We start from the raw sequence: 26160 nt of genomic DNA on the forward strand, positions 1-26160 counted from the left end.
CACTTCCTTCTGCTAAATTATTTCTCACATCCTGTTGGCTTTTTAACCAATCATAAATTAAAACAGATATTTGGGATAATTAAGTGTGTTTGTTTGTGTGTGTGTGTGTTATATTTTATTTGATCGGTTAATCAGAAGTTGTGAAGGAAATGTAAGCTTCTGTTCCAGGCTTTAGACGTGTGTGATTTTGATATTCCACTGTTGCCATAGTAACACAGGAAAATAATTGTTTCCTGATTTTTTTTTTTTTTTAAACAGGCCATTATTTAGGGTTGCCCCGTTTTTGCAGGGGAAGATTGTAACCACTTCAAATTGTGTCTCCAAGAGGTAAGTATCAAAGACACCCAAAAACAAGAGGTAAGGTTAAATATATGAAATGGTAATGGGCCCAGAAAACCAGCCCTTCTTGTTCAGATATGAAAGATAAGGCTATGTTCAGCAAACACACATGATGTGTCACTTGTGATGACCTAATGCCATTATCAACATAAATTCCACAGCAACCGCGCCACTTCTCATTTCAGTCTAAACAAAACACTGGCTCAGCAAAGAAGAGAAAGAAAAAAAAAAAAAGAAGTCAGATTTTTCAGAGTAATATTTTATTTATTTTTTTTGCATACGAGTCACATAAATGTCATCTCTAGATTGATACAAGTTTCAAACTTGCTTTAAAAAAAAAAAAAAAAAATCCTAAATGCTTACACATTTGCCAGAGAGGCCTGCCCATCTTTGTTCAGCTGGTATTGCACTCTGGGTAAATGAAGTAAAGGCCAAAAAAAAAAAGTGGTCGTAATATTAGAAGCTGGCTCACAATTCTTTTAAAAAAAGGGGGAAGATGGGGAAAAAAAATCTACTCTGCCAAAAAAAAGGGAAGGACTATGGCACTATGAGGAGCAAACGCCTCTCCGGTGGCACTAGATACAGCAAAAAAACTAAATACATTGCCTCTGTCACTAAAGGCCAAGAAGGAATGCATGCAGTTCAGACAAAACAGCACTTGTTTCTCACATTAAATAAAAATGGTTCTCTCCTGGATTGAATTCAACTAAGAAGGGCACACTTGGTCTGCATTTGATTCAACAATTAAGTGTTTCAGGTATAATGTGGTCTGCAGTGCTGAGGCACTCTCCACCAAAACAAAAATCTTTAAATCCTACGTGCAGCAAGTTCTCCTCAGAATCATTAAATTTTAAAGCATAATTTGGCTTAGTCCAACCTCACTGCATAGTCAGTAGTGGCTTAGAATTGGCCCCTTGGCCTTCAGTAGTGTTTTAATTCTTCTCGCATCCAGCATGAAGAACTGGCAGGCTGTATGGCTTAGCCCTTGTATATTGCACTGGCTTACAGGGAGTAGCAAACACATTAAAAACAGTGGATACTTAACATGGCATTAAACCCATAGGAAGAGCTTGAGGTTAGGGATTTTGCTCCATAAGCACATGGCAGAAAAAGGCCTCAATAACGACCACATTAGACTGTGGAAAACATCTAGAAAAAGTTGGTCTCATTAAAGCACACAAAAAAGTGGCCATTTGTCGCACAGATACAAAGGTGAGGCACTTTGACAAATACATATATATTTATATATACACACAAAATTCATGTACTTATGCTGGCTCCCCTCCAGCAGTAGTAGCGCATTAGAAATGAAGAATAGTTTGCCCTTGTCTCACTTTGCAGTTTAAGGTAGAATGTGTTCTGGGGACATAGAGGTCAGAGGCTAGAGGTTCATCTGGTGAAGTGCAGAGCCTGCTTGTTCCAGCAGTCTCTTTCCAGTGGTCAGTGTTCTGGTCATTCGCAGCACATCAGGCGGACAGGGTGACCGGAGAGGGGGAGGTTGGAACGCTCAGCCACGGCCCGCCTCGCTGCCTCCTCACTGGGAAAAGTGACCAGTGCCTCCCCACTCCGCTGACCACTCAGGTTGTACAAGACAAGCACAGAGTCCGCCTGGAGCTGTAGAGAAACAAAATACACATGTATCAGAATTAATCTGACTAGGCATGAGCAAAATAATTTGAATATATGGATGTATTAAAAAAAACGTATAGTTTGTTTTCTATTGTGTTTTAAATGGCCAGATGTTGTGTAAGTGCAAGTTGTGAAATAAACATTTATATTGTCATATTTAAATTACGTTTTGTCCAAGTGAGACGTGTAACTGCACAGAACACTAGCAGCAAACACTACTGCTGCTATGCTAAACAGTGACATAAAAATACAGTCTAAATATTTACATAATTACACACAGATCAACCACCACCTCCTTGTTTCTACATTCACTGTCTATTCTCTCAGCTCTACTGTCCACAGGAGCACTTCATAGTTCTACAATTACAAACTGGAGTCCATCTGTTGCTCTGTATACACTTTTTTTGCCCCCTTTCACCCCATTTGTCAGTGTTCAGGACCCCCACAGGATCACCACAGAGCAGGTATGATTGGATCAGACCGAGCAAACAGATTGAGTTTTTAAAGCCCTGAGTGTCACTGCAAGACTGAGCATAGTCCACCAACCAAAAGCATCCTGTGCCCACTAAAGAAAAACTAGATGATGACTAGCCTCAGCCATAGATGAAAATATAATACCTTGAATGTACTAACTTGGCCTTACTGTCAGGATTCTGCTAGTTGCATTCTGACTGGCTGATGTACCTCCACGTATACACACATCCGTATATTGTTTTGTACTGGATCTGCTACAGGTCTGATGTGAAAGTCTGCCTCCAGATGTCAGGCCAGAATTGGTCCTTTAGCGTGTCAGAGTATGGTACCTTTTGCTACCGCATACTACAACAAGAAAAGAAATTGGACTAAGAGACTCTGGCAATGTGAGAGTAGAGAATGACCAACAGAAACTGTGCAGGAACAGATGCTCTACTCTCTTTGACTTTACATCTACAAGGTGGACCAATGAGGTAGGTGTGTCTATCAGAGTGGACAGTGCTTGGATACAGTGTTTAAAAACTCCAGCAGAACTGCTGTGTCTGATCCACTCAGACCAGCACAACACCACCATGTCAGTGTCGCTGCAGCACTGAGAAAGATCCACCACCCAAATAATTCCTGCCCTGTAGTGGTCCTGACCATTGAAGAACAGGGTGAAAGAGGGAAAATAATATACACAGAGCAACAAATGGACTAGAGTCTGTAATTATAAAACTATAATATGCTCATGTGTGGTCAGTGGATTGGACAGTGAGTGTAGAAACAAGGCGGTGGTCATAATGTTATGGCTGATCGGTGTAAAATTATAGATACATTTAGGCTCCATTATAAGCATCTCCACACAAGGCTTATGAGAATTCCTGCTGAGAAGAAATTCAGACGGTGTTAGTGAGGACTGCAGAGACAGAGGTTTATTAGCGATCTCAGAGCAGAAAATAAATTTGTAGCTCTCGCAGTGAAAGGAAGATGCTGCTGCTGCTTTGATTATCAACTCAAAACAAAAGCATTCAAACCCATCAGCAGAGATCAGCTGGATCTGAAAGTCCAGAAAGAATTAATGCTACTTAAGGGTTAATCAAACATGGAATCCATTCCCATTGCCAAAGAAAGACAGAAAAGAAAGAAAAGGAAGCAGAGCAGAAGTTGTAACTGCTGGGGACACCTGTAAGTCAAGAACTGCAGTGTAAGGAGAGAAAAGGAAGCGCTAGGATTTAGTCCATGCAGGGCCGACGACAGCAGAGCTCCACAGGTTGGGTGGTCTTACCTGGAGGAGCGCCCCCTACAGGCAGAGCCACTCTTTGGGCTGGATTAGGGCACGGGCCTGATCGTTCACTCCCATCACACTGCTGTAGTCCTCAGGAGCGTACTACAGCACAACAGCCTACAGTCAGTACTACAGCCTCCATGTTTCTCACTCTCACACACACATACACACACACACCCCTGTTCGCAGTTTAATGCTTTAGTGCTTTAATATCTGATTGGCACCCGCAGTCATACAGCACTCTAATGCTCAGAGATCCTTTAGAGTTACCCCAGAGACATTTGCAGCACCAAAAAAGAAAATTAAAGGGCCTATTAGTGAGTGAAATAAAACGAGGAGGTTCCACAACAGAAATTTTAATCAATTAAAAATGACAATGGGACAAGTACACGACGTGATGCATCACCAAATGTGTCGCTTTTGGATAAACATTACTTAAAGCTTTCATATAGTTCAGTCTGTATGAACTGTAAGCTACTGTCCATTTGTTCTTTTCTGTGTGTGTGTAATTATATATATATATATATAGCTAACTCTGTTGGGTTCTGTGGCAGATCTGTCATCAAATGGAACAAGGCAATGGTGGGAAAATAATATTAAAAATCATAAGACATAAATCATGGTTGAAAATGAGTGGACAGTAGCTTTAACTAATAATCTAAACAATTATAGTCCACTTCTTTCAATAGTGGTCTGAATATAAGGTTGGAGAATTTGGTAATGTGGCCATAAACACATTAAACAGTTCAGTTCAGGCCCTGAAAGGAAATTACTGTTCAAACACCTTTCAATCCCATTCCACAACACAGCAATATATTAACAAGCCCAACTAAATCTAGGAAAACATGCACCAATACAAACACACACCCAAACTTTCTAAATCTGTTCCCTTTCCTGTGACACAAACACACAAGGATGAGGGAAAGGGAAAATAAAAATACAAAAAGATCCTTATCCTGGGTTATAAATATATATTTGTGTTCTGTCTGAACTGCCAAAAGCACACTTAGTGTAGAAATATCCCATTTCAGTGCCTCAGTCACAAGTCAAAATCTGATTTCAGAGCCAAAGTACTCTTCCCATCAAGCCCCTTACCTTAGGCCTGAGGAAGTAAAAATTTATCCACCTTCTATCCACCTTTCTATTCCATCAGGATTTCAAAGCACACAAAATGTCCCATTCCCAATATAAAGCATCAGTCATTCATTTTCCCTGCCCTTCATTCATCTGTAATTCCATTCATACATTCACCCATTTCCCCTTTCCACACCCCTGCTGCAGTCTAACTGCTGAAGTTCATACCATGTATTGAAGACTCCACCTACTCAGATGGCAGCCAATAAGGAGAAGGAAAAGGGCAAAAATGCACAAAACAATGTAATAACATTAATGAAATTAAAACCCAAAAGCAAGACATTTCTCCACACATTCATACAGTGCACAACAAAAACATTTCACAAAGGGCATTTCATTTATTTATTTGAACAGGGGCAAAAAAATAAAAATAAATCGATCTGTATCAAATTATATTTGTTAACTGTAGCCACTGCAATGATACAGTACAGTAAGATTACAGGCCAGCCACATCCTACACCACTCCAATAATAGAAGCTCGTTGCTGCTCCTATAGTGGCCAATTTTCATTAACGCAGGGGAAAAAAAGACCCTCCACTAAGCTGGGTGATTTTTTGAGGGCTGGAGTGTGGTTACCTGGTAGCCTTGGAAGAAACTGAGTATGTCTTTTACACCAGCAGTGTAGGGCAGCCCCTGCATGCGCACCAGAGCTCCAGGCTGAGGTAGCACCGGTGCACCCTGCTGAGCCACTGCAGCTGCCATCGAACCTGGGGGAGCCGCAAAGTAGCTCATTGTGGAGGGGGACACTGGAGGACTGAGAGAAAATAAAAAAAGAGCGAGGAGGGGGAGACAGAGTAATTTGCTTAGACAGACTGCTATAGCAATCAACACTTCCTATATTTAAAGACTGAATCAGAAATCAGTTACTTAAAATGCTAAAACGTAGCCCAAAATAAAGTTCGAGTAATGCAAGAATTTGTGTAAACTGAACATCATATAATCATGACAGTAAAACATCGGCTTTTACCTGGGATAATATGCTGTGTAATTCATGTTCATGTTCATGTAGAGTTGAGGCTGAGGAGAGAAGTATGTCAGGGCTGGCGAAGGGCTGTGAGCAGGAGCTTGTGGAGTTCTCGGAGTGGCCAGCAGAGGGGGCTGATAGAGGGCAGCTGCCTCAGTGGAGAGCATAGCTGCTGGAGAAGGAAACGCAGCATAGGTCGGTGGTGATAGGCCTGAGGAACAGAAAGAAAATATGATAAAATAAGTGCACACACACACACACACACACACACACATATATATACACATATATATATATACACACACACACACACACACACACATATACACATATATATATATATATATAAAATGTGAAAAAAAATTAAGGTGTAAAATGCACTTGCAAGCACTTTAATTTTAACTCAGAGACAGAAAATTAAGCTGAATGCTGTGCATAGTAACTGGCTGCTGTGTATTTCCAGGCAAGCAAGAGGAAAAACCTGTAGATTGGTATGACAGATTTATGCTTCAGTGGATAACGACAGCATTTCCTAGTACAGTCTGCCCTTCAATAGGTCAAAAACAGGCATGTATCCCTACTCAGATATTTATCCACAAACAGGTAACAGTGGCTTGAATTAAGAAAAGGTCTGCTCTCCATTTTGTACACACACATACACAAACGACCTTACAGTGTGTGTGAATGTCACATACTCTATATTAACTGCACTGGCCTTGGAACAACCAACTCTTTCCTCCAGTGTACCATGTACCCAAAGGGGCCAAGGTCAGACAGATCAAATCTCTATGTAAACAGGGTGCCTTTGGTTCTTATTTAAGCCCAGACTTTATAAATGCCAAAATCTTGCACCTTTCAGGCAGGGACAGAGGTGCTCACATTGCTCTGCTGAAATCTAATCTCGAAAGACTTTGCTGATAGGCGTAAAGAACAGCAAAGGCTTTAGTACAAGCTTTACTATCAGTCCTGCTCAACAGGTTGCACACAAGGCTCTGACTAAACACAGATCTAAAAACACAGATTAGCAAATTATGTAAATTTCTTTATAAAATTCCTTTATATACTTTTATTAATATAACACTTCCATTAACAATTTTAAATATTATTTTGTTTTCAGTATTAATAATAATAATGATAAATAAAAAACTCAATACAAATGAGGTTATAATTACTACATACATTGCACCACAATGTTTTTTAGTGTGTTTATATCAATAACTTTACAACATCTTTAAAGATGGCACAGCTTGACAGATATCAGAACCAGAAAGACACTGTTCATAAATGAGGAGTGGCATTGTTGATTACATACTTGCTATAAAAAGGTGTGTTATCTGAGATTTTACACATTTATCTAGCATCAAACAACTCATTTCAATGTAATGGTGTAATGGAGCAAGTCATGAGAAAAGAAAGAAGCCACACTGTTGTTCTGCTTTTCTCAATGCCTTGTTTTCAAACAGTCAAAAACCCTGGGGAAACTTGGGCCCACCCCATGTTTCAACTCCCCAACTTTCAGGACAACACAATTGACATTTTCCTCTGCTGAGAAAAAAAAACAAAAAACAAAAAAAAAAAAACACATGTTCTTCCGCATAAATACATCAATTACTCCTATTCTACCTTTACTTCTATATTCTGTGTGGGTTTGCATCCTTAGTGCTAGTGTTTGTGGACCTCTGGAAGTACTTTGGGTGATGGAAAAGCACCAAATATGATTTTTATTATTATGATTATTATTATTATTATTATGTGCCATGTCTGTTTTGAGTGGCTGGCATGACATTGTTAGCTGTTACAGATATTATGAATTTGTTGAGAATGTTATAAGCTTGGGTTGAGAGGGTCAGTTAAAATTCTCTCTCAGATGGAGGTGTGGCTGAGCAGGAGAGTGGGTGAGGCTGAAGGAAAGGGCATCGCTGAATAACTATGTATGGTTCTGAGATGCTAGTGGGACCTCTGCTGACAAAATAAGCCACCTGAAGTTTAAAACAAATCTTCAGCTTTTCACAGCTCCATATTCCCCTCTCTCTTCACTGGTGTGATAAATGAAGTGTGCTCAAATTGCCATGTAATAGAACTACCCTTTTCTCTGAATTCAGTAGTAGTCATTTCCTGATATTTCACATCTGACGCAAGACTAGCTCCAAAAAAAAAACCATCTTTCCTACTAAATTGAACAGCTGAGAAATGTAAGTACTTAGTAACTAAAATACTGAGCCTAATTCTTCATCTGTACAAACTAATTTAGAAGTGCTGAGGTAACAAAACAAAAAAATATAATACAAATGAGCAGGGTACGTACAGGGCAGTTTGCAGGGTGGAGGGGAAAGGCCACTACGGTTTAGAGTTCCTCCCATCAGCACAAAACTCATCTCTTCAGTAGAACACTGGAAGACCTCAACATAACGGTCCTTCATCATCTTCTTATGACACTTCTGGGCCACCATAAAAGCACGGTCTGCTGATTTCATTTGGATGAAGGCATCACCAGATGGACGACCCTAAGTGTTGATTGTAGAGTAGACACAGGAATGGGGTCGGTGTGGCACTAATAGGTAATTTACTCTTGTACAGTATTCTGACCTATGACTAAGATAAGCTTTACTGAGTTGCTGTAAACTTAAAGCTTGTGAAACTATGTAATCTTAAAATTAACATTAATTAACATTTTAATGCATCTATTCAGATGTTCAGTGGTAATAGGGGAAATTCTTGATGATGGTCAGTTGCCACAGGTCAGATGTTTTGTGTGATTTTAAGTAAGTTTCCTAGGGTAATGCTAAGGAATATAAGGGCCTTATCATATGATGTGGCCTGTATGCGGTTATTGATCTGTTTTGCATTGTCCATTTGAAATATTGTTTTTTGGGGGAATAAATTACTGCTGTGTAAAATAGTAACAACTTTAATCATTTAAACACAAACATAGTTTTCTTCTCACCTGTTGGTTGAGCACCATATGGACACCATGTGGTTTAATATCTATCGTGTGCTCTCCCATGAACTCTAGAATGTCTTCAATGGCAGCAGTATATGGGAGACCCCGCAGACGCACACAGTCTCTTGTGCTGGCCGTGGTGATAAAAGGAGAGGTAGCCAGCACTGGCACCGGCAACATGGGTGGAGGAGGGAGCGTGGAGATCAGTGGAGTGGACATATACCGGTTCAGCACCTGGAAATCAAATACACGATGTGTTTATATTTCTGATTGACAGGCTGTTGACCTTATGATGAGCACAGAGTAATTTACAGACATATCTGCTATTTTTAAATATTTGTTGTGTCTTCCATATGAACTGTCTCTACTTTATTGCTTTTTAAAAAGACACCATTGACAGTCCAGTGTGGTTCAATAGGCTACACAATCATGGGGAAGACTGCTGACTTGACAGATGTCCAGAAGGCAGTCATCGACACGCTCCTGCTGTATCCAACCATACTGTATTATCGGAAAGTTGAGTGGAAGGAAAAAGTGTGGTAGAAAAATGTGCACAAACAACAAGTATAACCACAGCCTTGAATGGACTGTCAAGAAAGTACCAAAACCACAGAGAATCTATGGGATATTGTCAAGACACCAGACTCAACAATGCAGACGAGCTGAAGGCCACTATCAAAGCAACCTGGGCTTCCATAACACCTCAGCAGTGTCACAGGCTGATCATCATCCTCCGCCGCACTAGTGCAGTAATTCATGCAAAAGGAACCCTGACCAAGTACTGAGTGCATATACTGTACAAACTTATCAATACGTCAACATTTCTCTATTAAAAGTATTTTTTTAATTGGTCTTTTATAATATTCTAATTTTCTTTGATATCACTTTTGGGTTTTTATTGGCTGTAAGCCATAATCATTAAAATTAAAAGAAAAACTCTTGAAATAGATGACTATTTGTAATGAGTCTATATAAACGAGTTGCACTTTTTTAATTGAATTACTGAAATAAATGAACTTTTTGAGGATATTCTAATTTATTGAGATGTACCTGTACTTGGCAACTTGATTACAGTGTAATTAACTTTTGCTAAACTGACCTGTTGGACCTCAGCAGCTGTACTGCGAAACAGTTCAATGTATCTCTTCCCCAGTATCTGTTTGTGCTTCTTCAATGCATTCTGGGCATACTCCTCACAGGCGAACAATACAAACGCATCGCCTGTGGGTCGCCCATCTGGATATTTAACAAACAACAGCCCCTCAGTGCCGTCCGTCACAGGGCTCTCAGGGCCCAGGAAGCCCAGAACATCCTGGTGTGTGGAGGTGAAGGGTAAACCTCGCATGCGGATGATCACTTGGTTCTCCTTGGACAGGAACTGTGCGACCTCGTTGGATGTGCCTGAAAAGATTTGATGTATAGGACAAAGTATGTCATCAGCAGATGATTTGTGATGTGAGCTCAGTTAACATTTATGCAGCATAATGCATCATAAATATCATACAAATTAAGAGCAAATAGTCATATTCCAATGACATTTTAGCAGTTTAGGCAAGTGTTAGAAAAATCTCCTGCTTATCAAGAGTAAAAATATTAGCTTTAAATATCATCCGTATTTATTTTAAAAACACGTATTTATAAAGGAAGGAAGATGATGGTAAAATGACAGACAGAAAGTGTCTAAACATTAAACAGTACATTACCTATGGCATTAGTGGTAGTAAACACACATGAAATATTGTGCAATGTTTGTGAATTTGCATGTGACACAGAAATACTATTGACCCATTAGGAGCTTATTCAAAGCTCAGTAGAGAATCTGCTGCGCATCTGTATTCACCATTCACTCAACAGACACAAGCAAAACCTCGGCCTGCGACCATCCCTTTACACCCAGAGTGTGAGAGGGCATAGCAGGCCTTTTCACTACCACTGCCTCTGCAGAGTCTCTTGAGGACGGTTTTGTCTCTCGGGTGCAGGCACGAGCTGGTATGGGGGAGGGGGGGCAGAGTAGAGTTTCCCCCTAAACCTGCTCAACATGAGTCAGCGCAAGGACATGACACACAAAAGAGCCTTTGATTCAGTCCAGGAGAGAAAATGGGCACTCTCCCTCTCTCTCACACACACAGCATCACACAGATAAGTTCTCTTAGTGCTTGGGTGTGTGTGTCTAAACTCATCTGTAATTGAAAACTTCAAAAACACATCACCTCCCATAACAATAACTCACCTCCAGCGATCTTCAGGAACTCATCTCCTGTTGCTTTATACACCTGAAACAGAAATTAGATGGAAAGCAGCTGATTTTAACAGCAGGGTCTAAACCATAAAATATATATTGAATTATTTTTTATTGTATTATTTTCTAAATAGTTTAAGTACAATTAGAGCTAGACTATTTTTACCATGCACAATTCATTTAATGTTCAGGGCCTGTTTGATTCTAATTAAAAGATCTTGGTCAGTTATATACAAACACACTCATCACTTTAAAAGGCACCTATGTGGTAATTTCATGGTGATTTCATCTCATCTTACCCACACAATAAATAGTGTAAGACAATGGTTTCCATAGAAACTGCTTTATTGCTCCAGAAGTCATAGTTACTTTTGAGTTAATTTTATAATTAATACTTGTGTGGGGGGGGGTGGCCTTAGGGTCAGTATGCAGCTACTCCATCACATTTTATTAATTTTCATTTAATTAATTTTTTTTTTATAAAGTTTATACAAGTTCTTTTTAAAAACAACAAACATATGAGTTTACAGATAAAGTGCCTGAAAGTGAGTAGCTCACCTCTATATATCTGCTCCCCATGTGGTGTTTATGCCTTTCCAGTGCCATGTCTCTGTGTTCTGAGTTTACAAAACGCACCAAAGCCTCTCCATTCCTGCGTCCCTGAGCATTCAGGCACAATGCCACACCACCTCTGAAGATGTCAGATTAAAACAAACATCTCTTTTACAAAATAAGAACAATAGTGACTCCTGTGCACATAAATATGAAATATTTGCTTTTTTTTTTTTTTTAAACAAAATCTAAAGAGAAACTAGGCAAGCCTAGTTTAGCTGGAAAGCAATTAGCCATATAGCCACTGTCACTGTCAGGTTTTTCTGGTATTTCAAAAAACAGGAAAGCCCAAAATACAGACCCTTGTCATTGTAAGGTCTTGAGAAGCTTTGGTGCTTCATATCAATGCCTTTGTTTACATGTGGTTTTTATTATGTGATTTTTAGCAGATATTGTGTGATTATGAAGTTTTGTTCATAATATAACATCAGTGTTATTCTTATTCATTTTATTTAAAAATTAATACCACAACCCCAATTCCAATGAAGCTGGGACGTTGTGTCCCAGCATAAATAAAAACAGAAAACAAAGATTTGCCAATTCTTTACAACTTATATTCAACTGAATACACTACAAAGACAAGATATTTAATGTTCAAACAGATAAACTCTGAATTCTCTTGATGATATTATGGATCGTAAATGATGAAATCCCTAAATTCCTTGCAATTGTACGTTGAGAAACGTTCTTAAACTGTTGGATGATTTGCTCACGCAGTTGTTCACAGAGTGGTGAACATAGCCACACCCTTGCTTGTGAAAGAATGAGCCTTTCGGATGCTCCCTTTATACCCAATCATAACACTCACCTGTTTCCAATTAACCTGTTCACCTGTGGAATGCTCCAAACAGGTGATTTTTGAGCAGGTCTCAAATTAAAAATGAGTGAATAATTGCAAAATAAATAAAGTTTATCCGTTTTAACATTAAATTTCTTGTCTTTGTAGTGTATTTGATTGAATAGGATGAAAGAATCATTGTAATCTGTTTTTATTTATGTTTTATCCAACTTCATTGGAATTGTAGTTGGGTTGTAAATGGGTTGTAGATGATCTACCACCAATAAAAAACAACAAAAAATAAGAGAATACCTAGAACATATTATTGATTTTAAGAATTACAATTATGTATTTATTCAGTGTAACAGGTTAAAGAAGTTAAAGGAGGCTGTGCACAGCTTTATGGAGTTTTATAAACACACTAACGCCACAAAATGTCTCCCCACCACTTCCATTTACAACATTTCAGGCAAAGACACACTGTCATGAGAAATAAGACAAATTCAGCAGTCCTCCTCTCTCTGGCCAACGCACATGGTGTTGCACCAAACACAGCCCCAGAAACACACACTAGTTTATGTCGGTGGAAACATACCGAACAGTTCCAAATTTAGTTCACAAATTGGAATGCAGTAGCGTAGAGTGCAGTAGCGCCACATTAAGTTTTCTCTATGAAATACGGCTGAACTAACAGTTGCTACTTGCGCATGCACACTTTAACATTAGGAGTGTGTCAGTCAGTAAGTGAAAATGCCTCTTTGAGACTGGCCTGGTAGGCTGTCCGGTAGCGCTGGGCGATATGAGCGCAAATCAATATCATGATTATTGTACATTTTACAACGATTACGATTAATGAACGATTGTTTTGTATTTTTGATGCTCGTAGTTCAGTGACGAGGCTTGTTCTGTAAATACGCTCCAGTATTAATGAGATATATTATTAATGTTGCTGGGCACTTGTACCTCTTTTTATTTTGAGCAATGTTTATATTCTGTGTGATGTTGCTTTGGTTGCTGAAACTGTTTTTTTCCTCAGCATTTACATTTGATTTTTTTTTCAGCGTGTATTGATTCAAAACACAGCATGTCCAAAACACAGATGCTGTGTTTTTCTTTGGTACTAGCAGCTCAAGTCGCTTGGTGTGGCAGGCAGGGGCACATCAGCTTTATATATATATATATATATATATATATATATATATATATATATATATATATATATATATATATATATATATATATATATATATATATATATATAAAAAAAAATACACACACACAAATAAAATGGGAAATAAAATGGGTCCAATTGCCTGTAACTAGTTGTTTACTCACAAATTACAAATTTAATCAATCACATAGTTAAACTGAATTTAAACCTTTTTAAAGTGAACAGCAAATATCTCAATTATTGCAGAAGCAGCTAAACATTGCTGTAACCAATGCAGTGAGAACGGGCAAAACTAGCTGGTTAAATTGAACAAAGAAAAAGAAGTTTTTGAGAAATCACTTTCATTTCTTACTTGGCAATGTTGAGTCCCTTGAAAAAGCGAGCTATGTCCTGGTCGGACGATTGCCATGGTAATCCTCTGGCTCTGATGACAGTCTCACTGTCCACAGCTTCAGTTTTACTGCTGCAAGATTCAGACAAGCCAAAGCACAACAGTTATTACCCTGGGGTTCATACTGACATAAATTACACAGTTAAGATTTCAAAGACACTCACCAGGCTCCAGATTCAAACTTGTATTTCACATTTTCAAATGAAGAAAATTTATGATCTAGAAAAAAAACAGAACAGGTCATGAATGATCAACATTCATTTTAAATGCTGCGTCAAATATTCAGACGCAATTTAACTTATTAAAGCTGTATGATTTATTTCCTAAAATAATTTAAAATAATTATTTCCTAAATCAATTTGTTTAAGGAAAAAGCAGAAGCCAGATTGTCCAAATGGTACTGTAAAATACAAACTCTAAGGATGTTTTTGAATGCTTTATTTATATTTAAAAATATGTACCTCTGCCTGTTTCTCTTACAGTGGTATCGGTGTGACGATGATTACTGATGCACTCATGTACAAAAGCATTTTAAAGGCAACCATGCAGTATTCTGCAAAGAACTCTTTTTTTATTATTATTATTATTACTACTTACCATTATTTGTTCATTCAGTTTTACTGTCACCCACCATTGCAACATGATAATTAAGATGATTAAATTACTCTGAATGAGAATCTGCCAAATTTATAGAAAGCCTCCATCCTATTAAAATAATTATCAAAATGAGCCGTCCTTTACCCAATATTTTTCACCCCAAAGAATGCTTTTTTCCACTGCTGAAGAACAGAGGAGTATATAATAAAAAAAAGAAAAGATTTTACTGACTGTAAGGCTCAGCCAGGATGTGTTGAATGATCATCATCATGCTCTTCACCTCCTTCACTCCAGTCATCTGCTCGCTTACTGCAGGAAGACACAAATCTGTGGACATCCATGTAAGGAATTTAACAGCACACTGCCACATGAAAATTACCAAAAAGGTCACTGCACATATTCAAAACCTGCATGTTAATGTACATTTCCTTATCACTACTTAAATAGACCGCAGCCTGTGAAGGCGTTTATTTGAAGATGGTGATAACAGTGAAAGAAGTTGCTCACAGACTTGTGATGAGCAGTTAGATACGGGCTACTGGTGGCATTAAAATTTAAATCTGAAAGTCTACGGCCTCATGAACACAGCTTGAAAATTAACAATTGACAATATGTTGCCTAAAACAGTTGGTGTATAACAGGTTATGTTGTCATGACTGGGATTAATTAAATCCCAAACTTGTTTGAGCATCAACTGTTTGGTTTGTTCATGTCTAACAGTTTAAGAGCTATGTTTTGTGCAAATCTGCATCTATACCTATATAAACCAGGCAATCTGAGGCAAACCAGGCAAAATTTGATTGATATTAATGTTAATATGCATATGTATGTTGTACTATGAAGCCCTTTGAGACTTGTTTTTATTTATATAGCTCTTTTCTAGAACATCTACTTATTTACTTACTAACAGTCTAAACCAGAAAATCTGTAAATGTAAAGTAAGGATACATTCGAGCATGGAAAGCAGGGTGAGGTCTTTCACTGGGCCAGCGTTGGGACAGCATTTGTGGAACTCCCTTTTCAAATCCACGAATGAGTAAAAACATTCTGGTAGGACCAAATTCTAATAAACACACAAAGACACGCTTCAAACAGGCTGGAGAAGACACCTTAACGAGCATGAAAAATAGCAAGCAATATATAGGAAATGGACAAAAGGCAAGTATCAAATGTAGAAAATTCACTTACTTTGTGTTAAGAAGCTTCCTACATAAAGATACTGTCAAAAATGGCATGACACTCTTATATCTCTGATGAATTATGTCCTGAATATATACACTAACCTTTTTGGAGGCCTCAGGGTGAAGAGCTTGTCGGATGAGAAGGGGCCCGTCAACGCACAGCGAGTATGAATTTCTGCCCAGAGATTTAACCTCAGCTGAAATGGCCTGCTGAAACTGCACATCATCCGGGCAGCAAAGAAAACAGAGAAAGAATTATTTCCAATCTAATTAAATAAAAAGTGAGCATTGCTAAATGTAAACATATCATGAAACAAGATCCAATAAAATTTGAGCAAAAAAAATGTAAACCATTCAACTACATCAAGTCAAAAAAGGTTCTAAATGTTGCTTTTACAGTTTTACATGTTTCTTCATATCCACGGTATCATTCACTGAAGCAAAACCACACATTGTTTTTGACTAGTTGCTTATAAAACAGAAGCAAGGTCATTTGGCCTGCCTTTAGCAACCTCTCATGTTACTGCTTTCACAGACTCAGACATGCACTGAACTACAGAGTAAATGGCACAACCAAACGTCCAATGAGATGGACATCATTTCAGACAAAAGCTTTACAGCGACAAGTGAAATACAAATATAAAACAGAGCAAATTAGAACTTTGGAAAGATTATGTGAGAAGTCTCAATATTCTTCAGTCTCAGAAAATTGTGCTGTATGTGCTTTCTATATCATACATACACAATTTGGATTCAGCACATTCTTTTTGTTTATGACACACAGGGCAATCTTTTCATTTTATGTTAAGAACAAAACATGCTGTGACCTTGGTAAACACCTCCATTTCCACAAGCAAACTAAAGTGCTGAGCCCAGCTTCCCCAACTCCCCAAAACAGATCATTTGCAGGCTTTTAAGAATATGTTAAACCAGGAAGTGATTGTATTTAATTTGAAAATATAACAGGAGTAAAATAGCTCCATTAATACCACACCCATATCCAGTTTTCTTAGTGTATTTAACTGATGAAAATGTCATTTTGGCAAAATCGTTTTTTTATATAAAACACTAATTCAGTCATTTAGAATATTGATTTCAAACACATGCTGCTGCAAGACTTCCTTTAACAATTGTTACTGACAGTGGTTAGATAAGGGGGTGAGAAAAGAAAGAAAAAAAAAACTAGACAGACAGACAGAGAGAACAAAAGAGTGACAGCACAAAATACACACCATGTCTACAATGGTTTTTACACTAAAGTTATTGGTTATTGTTAATATATTTTAACCACAATACATCTCGATCAGTGAATTTAACCCTTCTATATCTTAGTTTTAATTTCAAGCATTTGTTGTGGCTGTGAAACCAACAAAAATGTTGACTACAAATGACCTTTTAACTCTGTTCAAAAGTTTGTAGACACTTGATTTGTTAAAACATGAGTCTAAGATTAATATGCCCAATGCTAATGAGGTCACCAAAGCACTATAAAGCCTCCATCATTGGGCTGTGCAGCAGATAAATGTATTTATTGAGTGGTCTACTGTTTCCAGAAGAGTAGAAGCTGTTACTACAACAAAATGGGCAGTAACAACCAATACATGACCTTTCGCAAGAAATTCTGGATGAGGTGTCCAGTCCACTGTTCTTAAAATGGGGTATGCAGCATTAAGCAGAACTAGCTTTCGAAGCATGTAGGCTATGTTCACAAAGCAAGCAATCACTATGGTGATCAAGCAAGATGAAAATAATGACAGGCACCGCTTTGTATGCAAGACTCTCTCAAGGAAGCCAAAATAAAAAACCTGCTGATCCAGCTTGCTGTTAGCACGCCTGTATGTCTTTGATAGAGCATCCCTCATATTATGCACCTGTGTTTGGTAGGAAACATTAGGTTTAATGGGCGATTAACTAAACCTCTAAAACAATCAATAAAATATGACTGTAAGCACATATTTTCACGTATTGTCAATTGTAACAGGGCTCAAGGACTTGCATCACATCCAAAGGTGTGCATGAATTATCTTTAAGAATATAATGAAGTCAACCACTCTATTCTTTCATCAACTACAGTAGTGCAACTGGTAGTTCAACTGCAGCACACATCATTTACGCAATTTATACATGGCCAGTGGCCATATACAACACAAAGAGAATAAAGGATTTGTGCAGGAGAATGTGTGTGAGCACACATGTTGGTGCATGTCTCAAGCAAAATACTTTATATATATATTAGTCAGCATGACATTATTATTTGCACCGAGCTCTTACAAACATTTTCATCATACCTGAAAGCATTCTTGCAAAACATAACTTCACAGATGGCAAAATGAGTCAGTCCAAAAAACTGCTGGAGAAGAGTATGTACAGTATTTTATGAGGGTTAAAGAAAAAGCTAAGAGCAATGGGTCAGGTTTACCATAGTCTCAGCCACAGAGGAGTCTGATACTTTCAGTGCCCAAACCTGGCCTCACTGTCAGGATTCTGCCAGTTGCTTTCTGACTGGCTCTCTGTACATCCGTATATACACACTTCCTTGTATCATGGCTGGTCACTTACTGGTCTGAAGTGAATCACAAAGACTGCCTCCTTCTACACGTCATGCCAAAATAGCAGACTTGAGTGGTCCTTGTGCGTGTCAGTTCGATTTTTCTTTTCCTGCAGTAAGAGGTTCTTGTCCACATTAAGTGGCAAAAGATCCAGACCCTCCCTAGAGATACACTTTTACACTTAGTAGCCACACTGAGCAATCCAAAGAAAGGATGAGTTGAGTAAAATCAGCATTAAGCAATTTACAGGTTACACAGGGTAATGAAAAAGGGGAAACATTAACTGTAGCACTCACAAATGATTACCCAGCAATTGCACGATAAAAATATAAATTGTGCATTAATTATGAAAATCACCGTTGAGTCTCTACAAAGCAAAGTTTTTGTTTGAATGTTTTTTTCTTAAATCAATTTAACCAATTATTTCTGACAGCACTGCTGGACTGGCAGCTCCTTTAGGGTGAGGCAGGTTACCTACCACAGAAGAGCATTTCACATGTCCTACAGCTGAAATAATCAAAGCTTAATTCTTGTATTTTTATTTTTTTTTTACAAGACAGACATGTTCATACAAGCAATAAGCTTAGGAGAATATTAGCACTGTCAAAATCTGAACTGAAAACAATATGCTTCCACATGATCAGGCCTAAAGAGAAAGATATCTGATAATTATTGAACAAGTGAGTTATTACTTGTCTAACCATACTATAAGAACACTTAAACCTAAAACCATTCCTATTGACCTTAGGTCTGACACCATTGCAACAGACGACTACTGAAACATACGTAACTCAGAACCTTCATGTTTTAACCTCAAGTCACTAAGCTGTTAAATAAAGGTCTCCTAGAATAGAACTATCATCATAATGACAGAAAACAACCGTTGCACCTGACACTGTGTCTGTGTGTTTGCTTACGGCCACGGTCACAGCTATGCGGCCCCACCTTGCACAAATCAACAACCGGATTAGCTCCTGCCCCACAAAGAGCTCTAGAGAAGCAAGTGACACACCCTGGCTTTTTTGGCCCTTTCCTTAGAAGCAAAACAACATGGAGAAAGATAGTGAGAGAAGAAATTAGATGGTAAACCCCAGGGGGCAAATTACCATACAAACCATAACAAGCAAGTTATTATTTAACTCCACAGTTATCAAACCTATAATTACAAACAGCAGGTTAAATTACTTTCTACCCTATTGCACTTTTAAAAAGGGCCCACATCCTTCAACTTAGCCTTTATGGCTTCCATACCAAGTTTATCAACTGATATGTTTATGGACTTATTTAAGATAGAACTGTCATAGAGTTTTTTTTTAACATATTTTCAAAATATTAAGGTTTATGAAATTATTTCACCCAATTGTAGCACTCCAAAAAACCCAACCCCAGGAAGAATTATTTTGAAGAATGTTGATAAGCACCTGTCTTGTCTGCAACAAAGGACTTGACAGTCCAGTTTGAGAAGACGTCATTATATGTTACTTGCATGATATCATCAATAAATGCAAGAAAGCAAGGCTTTTGATCTTTAGTTCCCTCAAAGCCATTTCCCTACAGTTATGTACACTGCCCTATGATAAGGAACTAGTAAGGGTGCCACGGCATATTTTAGAGCAACAGTAACATACTTTACCTATACTAAATATACACTCAAAATAAAAAATGGACCATTTTAAAACCTCTTTTTGGTAGTGTATTTAAATGGCAGAATTCTGATTGGATGCTTTGTATTGTGGCTATTAAAACAGTCCATGCTAATGCACTTTTTATAACCTCAGGAATAAATGTGACAAAACTAAGCTTTGTTGCTTTCTAGCTCTTACTATATATGATAAACCATTTTTCCAGAACATATGCTGTTAAGGTGTCAATAAATTTGAGAAGTACTACATACAAACAAATTGATGAGGCCTCCTTTTCTCAGCCTCTCCCTGGGAGTGTCACCCATCCTGCTACACAGGAGCAGACATGCTGCTACCAGTCTGAACCTAGGCTGAACCACTCACTCTACCTTTCTGTCCTGTCCCAGAAATACCTGTATCTCTTCCATTTCCTCACGCACGAACATGCACTTACACTCATGGCATAACCCCAAGCTCACAGAGACAGCGTCCAAAAGCAGGTGCAGGCTCAGTGAGTCAGGCTGTAGCACCCATAGGCATAACCCACCCTGCCCATGAGTCCAACTTTGGAGTCGAGTTTAAAGCTAAAGTGTATCCACCTATAACCCACTGTTACTGCTTCAGGTTTGTAACACATTACTGTCACAAAAAAAGTTGTCTCCAAATGCTCAGTGTGCATGTGAAAGAGAGAGGAAAAAAAATAACTTATTCTGTCAGTGAAAGCAATTTTAAACTATTAATATTGGTGAAGCTCGTCATTTGATATATCTCCTTGAACTTTTATTAGAAGCATAGGGAACTTAATACATAGCAAAATTATATATATGAGCATTAAAACGTTTTATGACCACAAAGACATGTTGGAATAGTTAGATTTAGGTGTTCCTAAAGCCATCTAAAGTCAGCTGAAGGACATGCCTGGTTCGTTAACATGCCCTGTTTAATAATTTACTTAGAATATTTAAAAAGAGGCTGCTGTCGTTTTAGCATTTCAATTGCCTAATATTGCAACTCACGCTGCACAAACATGGATATTTACTCTAACATATTGTGCTGCCAATAATCAGAATGTGAAGTTTAGTTATGATGAGAAAATGAAGGGCAAAAACTAATTCAATTTTTTCTTTCTTTCTATGAACTGAGACACAGCTGACATGTTGTAAATGTAATCTGCATTAGGTGGATAGTGCACAACTGACAACCCCATATCAGATCAATAGTTCACCAAAGCCAGCAGAGCAAGGCCTCTGTTGCACCACAGCACATGACTGAGCTTCATTCATTTAAAGCAATGTTTTAAATTTGGAGGGCAGAAAATTATTTGCAACACAGACAGCTACAACAGCCAAAAAAGTATGTCCCTTGCTGAGGCATTCAAGGAGAAATTGATTTTACTGGTTAATCTTTACTGGGCCTGCTGGTGGTAGACTACATTTGAAATCTGCAAACGTTAGAACGAACTGCCACCAACACTTCACAGAACAAACTACAGATGTTACTTCACTTATACTGAAAGTTAATGCACATCACTTTGTATGGATGCATTTGGGCATTCAGCACCATGTCTGAAAGTCTAAAATCATAACTTAAAATGTAGCATGCACCAAAATATACACTTGAAAAAAATACTACATTACTTTTCATGAACTGATTCAGATTTTTTTTTCAAAACCATTAAACACTGCCCTATTATTGTTGTTGAAGCACTTCTCTTAAAAGCAGCACCTGAAAGAGGCAAGGAAACCATATGTGATCTTATAATGATAACACATCTGAGGACCACCTACTACTACACAACAAAATTCACCAGTGTTAAACCAACTCTATTAGTGTTAACGAGTGTCTAGTTTGTAAACTCACAGTGTTAACACTAACCGTGTTGATTTAACACTAGTGAGTTTGATGTGTATTTTTGCAAATTGGATTGGATTGCACTCAATTCTGCCTTTTAGAAAAGTACATATCCTCCCACATGGACTTCCAAATTTCTCTAAGATGTTCTCTTTGAACATCTAGAGTGAATCATACAAACAATAGTTTGCCAAATTCTGTTGCTTACGAGTTTACATTTCAACATTCACGAACTGCAATTCTATAAAGCAATGCATTCAATAAATTCTGACTCTAATGTCTTCCACTCACCCGCCTAAACCATTCAACTCTGGTGGTAAATGGGGTAAACAAACCTCAACTGGTAAAATAATTATCATAAAATACATTTAATTAATGAATTGATAATCATTAAAAAAAAACAAAAAAACAAAGCTGTTAAATTAAGAAATACTAAGCCTTCATCAACCTTCACATTCCTCGGGTGTGCTTGATCCTTGACATATACAATCACTAACTCCAAAACAAAAAGTTTCCAAGCTTGCTCAAACCTGAATGTCAGAGTCATTAGGTTGAACATAGAGTCTAATCTTAAACTAGAACATTTCTGTGGGACTGGCTGATAATGACAGGGTTTCAATTATGAAATATTGGGGGGTGGGGACAGGTCTAGTGAATGCAAACAAATTCTCTTCACAGAAAGGTTGAGAAACACGTTTGGCAACATACACCTTTTGTCAAAACATACCTGCCCACTTCACAAGGAACCAGAAACTATCTACATCCTGGTTGTTTGAGCATGCCTGATCTGGATATTGTTCAGCACAAAAAGTTCACTGGCAGCTTTACACTTCTCCCTTTCTCCCTAATTCTCAGCCTATTCGTCCATCACCCAATCGCTCTCTCATTCTCCCCCAAGCCAGTGACATTTACAGCAGTTAGGGAGGTGTGTGCCCAAGTAAACATTCCGTCTTCCAGGTGTCGGCAAAGCACACCAGACTAAAACATGACCAGGCCTGCAACTTTCCGCAGTGGCCAAGAACCTACCTGCCTTCCCTGCACAAAATGTTACACTTGACACAAGCAATTTAGAAAATACTGCATCCTCTGAGGTAGAAGTTTGTGTACATGTGTTACAGGCAAGGTACATTAAAGCTCTTCCAAGACTGGCAGACTCTGTGCTTACATAGCATTCTGCTTGAAGGCGTCACTAAATCTGACACCTGTCGGTTGGCAAGACAGATCAAACAGGATCTACGACAGTTGAAACTTCAAGAGCTTTTTCCAACCAGACACGCAAAGCAACTACCGTGTTGTATGGGTATGGTTAGTAAAGCTGTGAATAAATAAATGTTTAATTCCAACTAAAAAGAAGTAAGCTTTGAGATCAACTGTGTGGCATGATCATGCTATACAGATCCTTATGTGAAGACTATATCTTTAGAGTACCCAACAATACAAATTAATATTCAAAGCCAGAAATAGGTGAGGTTGAAATGTATTTATTAAAAAAAAAAAAATCAAAATCAGGAAAGCCTGCACGAAGGCCAAGTGAGATTGGGGCTTTTTAAGTGGGCACAATATTATTAACATTGTTAATGGATATATCAAAGTGGCAAGAGATATCATAACACCAGAAGAGCAGAGACTGTCTCTTTGGCACTGCTGGGATACTGCCTTTTTTATATATTTTTACTGCATTCTGTAATGCCCAATTCAACATTTTGTAGATGTTCACGTATCAGCACCGGTCTCTGTATTCTCTGTAATGCACCCTCCATTATTTTTCCAAATGCCCCTCACCTGTTGCAGAACTGTGTCCAGGGGTTCTGCTTTGCAAAGCTCCTCAGCAGTTAGTTCAGTCTCTTCTTTACATTGGTCCGTCAATTCTAGCGTGTCAGGTTTAATCAGCCGTTGCTGAATCTTCCCCACCTGTAGAGAAAAGCAGCTTTTTTCGGTCACAGCATGTAGCAGCATTCTTTCTGGTGCTCATCCACATTTGTGATGAGAAGCAGCTTTGCCTATCTGTTGCCATAAACCCTCTACACACACACGCTGCAATATTCAGCTTGCATGAAAATGCTCTGGTCTGAATAAGGTGCAGTGCTGGGCGATATATTATTTAAACCAGTAGCTATATCTAATACTGAAAAATCATGATACAACTTTTCAGATTCAACAAAAAGCACTGTGTCCATGTTTGAAAAGCTCAGAAAAGAGCATTATCCTTTTCAACAAGGCACATTCAGTTGGTTAATACTGCTTTGTGAAGAAGAGGACTGGTTCGTTTATTCTGTATTTTTCCTCAGTATATCCAGACCCTGAGTTCCAACATTTTCTATTTACTGCTTCAGACTGCTTTGAAAAAAAAAAAACACTTCCAAAACATTTTAAATTTTCAAAAAAATGAAAAATTTAAAAACGAATAGCTGTTTATTATTATTATTATTTAAGTTAGCTTGAAGAGTGTAAGGTTGGGTCCTTTAAAAAGAAAATTTTAAAAAAGTTTGACACCTTCTCTTACAGTAGTATTCCTTTTTTAAATGTATTCGCTTCTGCTATTAAAGTGATGTTTAACTTTTAACTATCAGATACCGAGGTATATTTTAAAAATAATCGTGATATTTCCTGTGTATCGCCCATCACTAGGTCTGAACACTCCCGGCCATATTAAGACGATCATTTCTGTATAAGGTAAAGCTGCAAAGCAGTTAGCGCTACAGGCTTTAGCTACTGAGATCTTGGGGCTGACATATTACCACAAAAGACACGCTTTTTCGTAATGTAACCGTAAAACGCTGCTACATTTTTAACAGTTTAAACCTTATGCTGGCTAACACCGCTCGAGCTCGGCGACTATGTCCAGTACTGAAGCTACGAGGCCACTGAAAAAGCTGAAAGCGTGCCTTGTTGATAAATGCCAGCTGTCAGGGCAGAAAGGCTTTGTATCTACAACAGTAACCGAATGAACACGAAAGAGGGGAAAGAGAGAGACAGAGATTCGACAGAAGCCTTACAACGAGTGAAAAGGTCCGTACCTTCTTCTCATGTAGGTCCAAAATTTGCCACACCAACAGAATTATTTCCCTCTCATCCGAACCCAGTTTACCCCCATTTGCACCAGCTGTTGCCCCAAAGAACACCACCAGAGTATCACTGTGCGAAGCCATCAGGGACCACAAGGGTAAAAACTACAATTAAGAGCAAAGATCAAAAAAAAAAAAAAAAAAAAAGAAAAACACACACACAGTAACACGAGGGTTCACCTTTTCTCCAAAGTGATAAGAGAAGCAAACAAAAGGTCTGGAAATTCAATAATGGTAGGCGAAGTGAGGGGAAAGAAGATTATTTCAGAAGAAGGACACGACAGAGAGTGCGGCCGGAGACTCTACCTGCTGAAGGTTTTCTATCCAGAGTTACTGGTTGGACTGGTAAACAGCCTGCTTTTCTCTCACGCTAACCCCATAACAAGCCCTCAAGCCTTTCTCTTTTTTTCCCTCTCGGTTACCTGGCTCTGGCTCGAGCTCTCAGGGGAGAAAGATGATTGGCTGCAAACAGAAAGGTGAGGGCGGGGTTATGCGGTACAACACCTATGAAACTCAATATCATTGGTCTGCTTATGAGTGAAGGAAGTAGCTGAGCAGAAGAATCCATTTTCCCTCTCGACTGCCCACCTTTCTAAGAAGTCCGCCTCTTCCAATGTTTCTAAACTCCCGGTGAAAACGAAACAAAACCCCTGTCTTAAACGTCAGTTCTAAAGATTTATAACAGTCTCATTTTGTTGTGTGGACCGTGCTGGTTAATGCAGAATAAATATTGACAAAAATCGCTTGAGTGGAACAGGAAACACTGTTCAAGTAAAATATGGTCTCCCCTACACTATTCAAAAGCACACCTGAATACTCCTGCTTAAGATTTAGTTCCTACACCATTTTCTATTTTATAAGTTTCTATTTTATCTAAGTATTATATATTGCATGTTATATTAGTAGGGCGGCACGGTGGTGTAGCAGGTAGTGTCGCAGTCACACAGCTCCAGGGACCTGGAGGTTGTGGGTTCAATTCCCGCTCCGGGTGACTGTCTGTGAGGAGTTGGTGTGTTCTCCCCGTGTCCGCATGGGTTTCCTCCGGGTGCTCCGGTTTCCTCCCACAGTCCAAAAACACACGTTGGTAGGTGGATTGGCGACTCAAAAGTTGTCTGTAGGTGTGTGTGTGTGTCTGTGTTGCCCTGTGAAGGACTGGCGCCCCCTCCAGGGTGTATTCCCGCCTTGTGCCCAATGATTCCAGGTAGGCTCTGGACCCACCGCGACCCTGAATTGGAGAAGCGGTTACAGATAATGAATGAATGTTATATTTGTATTTTAATATACATTAACTTCTTATCCAGTTCAGGGTAGTGGTGGGTCCAGAGCCTACCCAGAATCACTGGGTTCAGGAACACA

At 38.6% G+C, this 26160-nt stretch overlaps 1 protein-coding gene across 2 annotated transcripts; it reads right to left on the reverse strand.

The window, feature by feature from the left end:
* Positions 1-591: 591 nt before the first annotated feature.
* LOC136676883 (epithelial splicing regulatory protein 2) lies at positions 592-25245 on the reverse strand. 2 transcript variants are annotated; one of them, XM_066654156.1, is made up of 17 exons: positions 25111-25245; positions 24757-24909; positions 23522-23650; positions 15820-15933; positions 15485-15599; positions 14768-14863; positions 14104-14158; positions 13901-14011; positions 11546-11678; positions 10979-11021; positions 9848-10149; positions 8752-8982; positions 8113-8311; positions 5811-6018; positions 5420-5597; positions 3710-3811; positions 1816-1953 (listed from the first exon to the last, which is right to left on the reverse strand). In XM_066654156.1, exons 2-16 carry the CDS (start codon positions 24886-24888, stop codon positions 3725-3727), a joined length of 2133 nt encoding a protein of 710 aa, XP_066510253.1. In that variant the 5' UTR covers positions 24889-24909; positions 25111-25245; the 3' UTR covers positions 1816-1953; positions 3710-3724. The 2 variants fall into 2 exon arrangements, with proteins under 2 accessions (XP_066510252.1, XP_066510253.1); XM_066654155.1 differs by lacking the exon at positions 3710-3811 and having other exon boundaries at positions 592-1953.
* Positions 25246-26160: the final 915 nt, after the last annotated feature.

The sequence above is a fragment of the Hoplias malabaricus genome, chromosome X2 (assembly GCF_029633855.1).
Source record: "Hoplias malabaricus isolate fHopMal1 chromosome X2, fHopMal1.hap1, whole genome shotgun sequence".
NCBI lineage: Eukaryota > Metazoa > Chordata > Actinopteri > Characiformes > Erythrinidae > Hoplias > Hoplias malabaricus.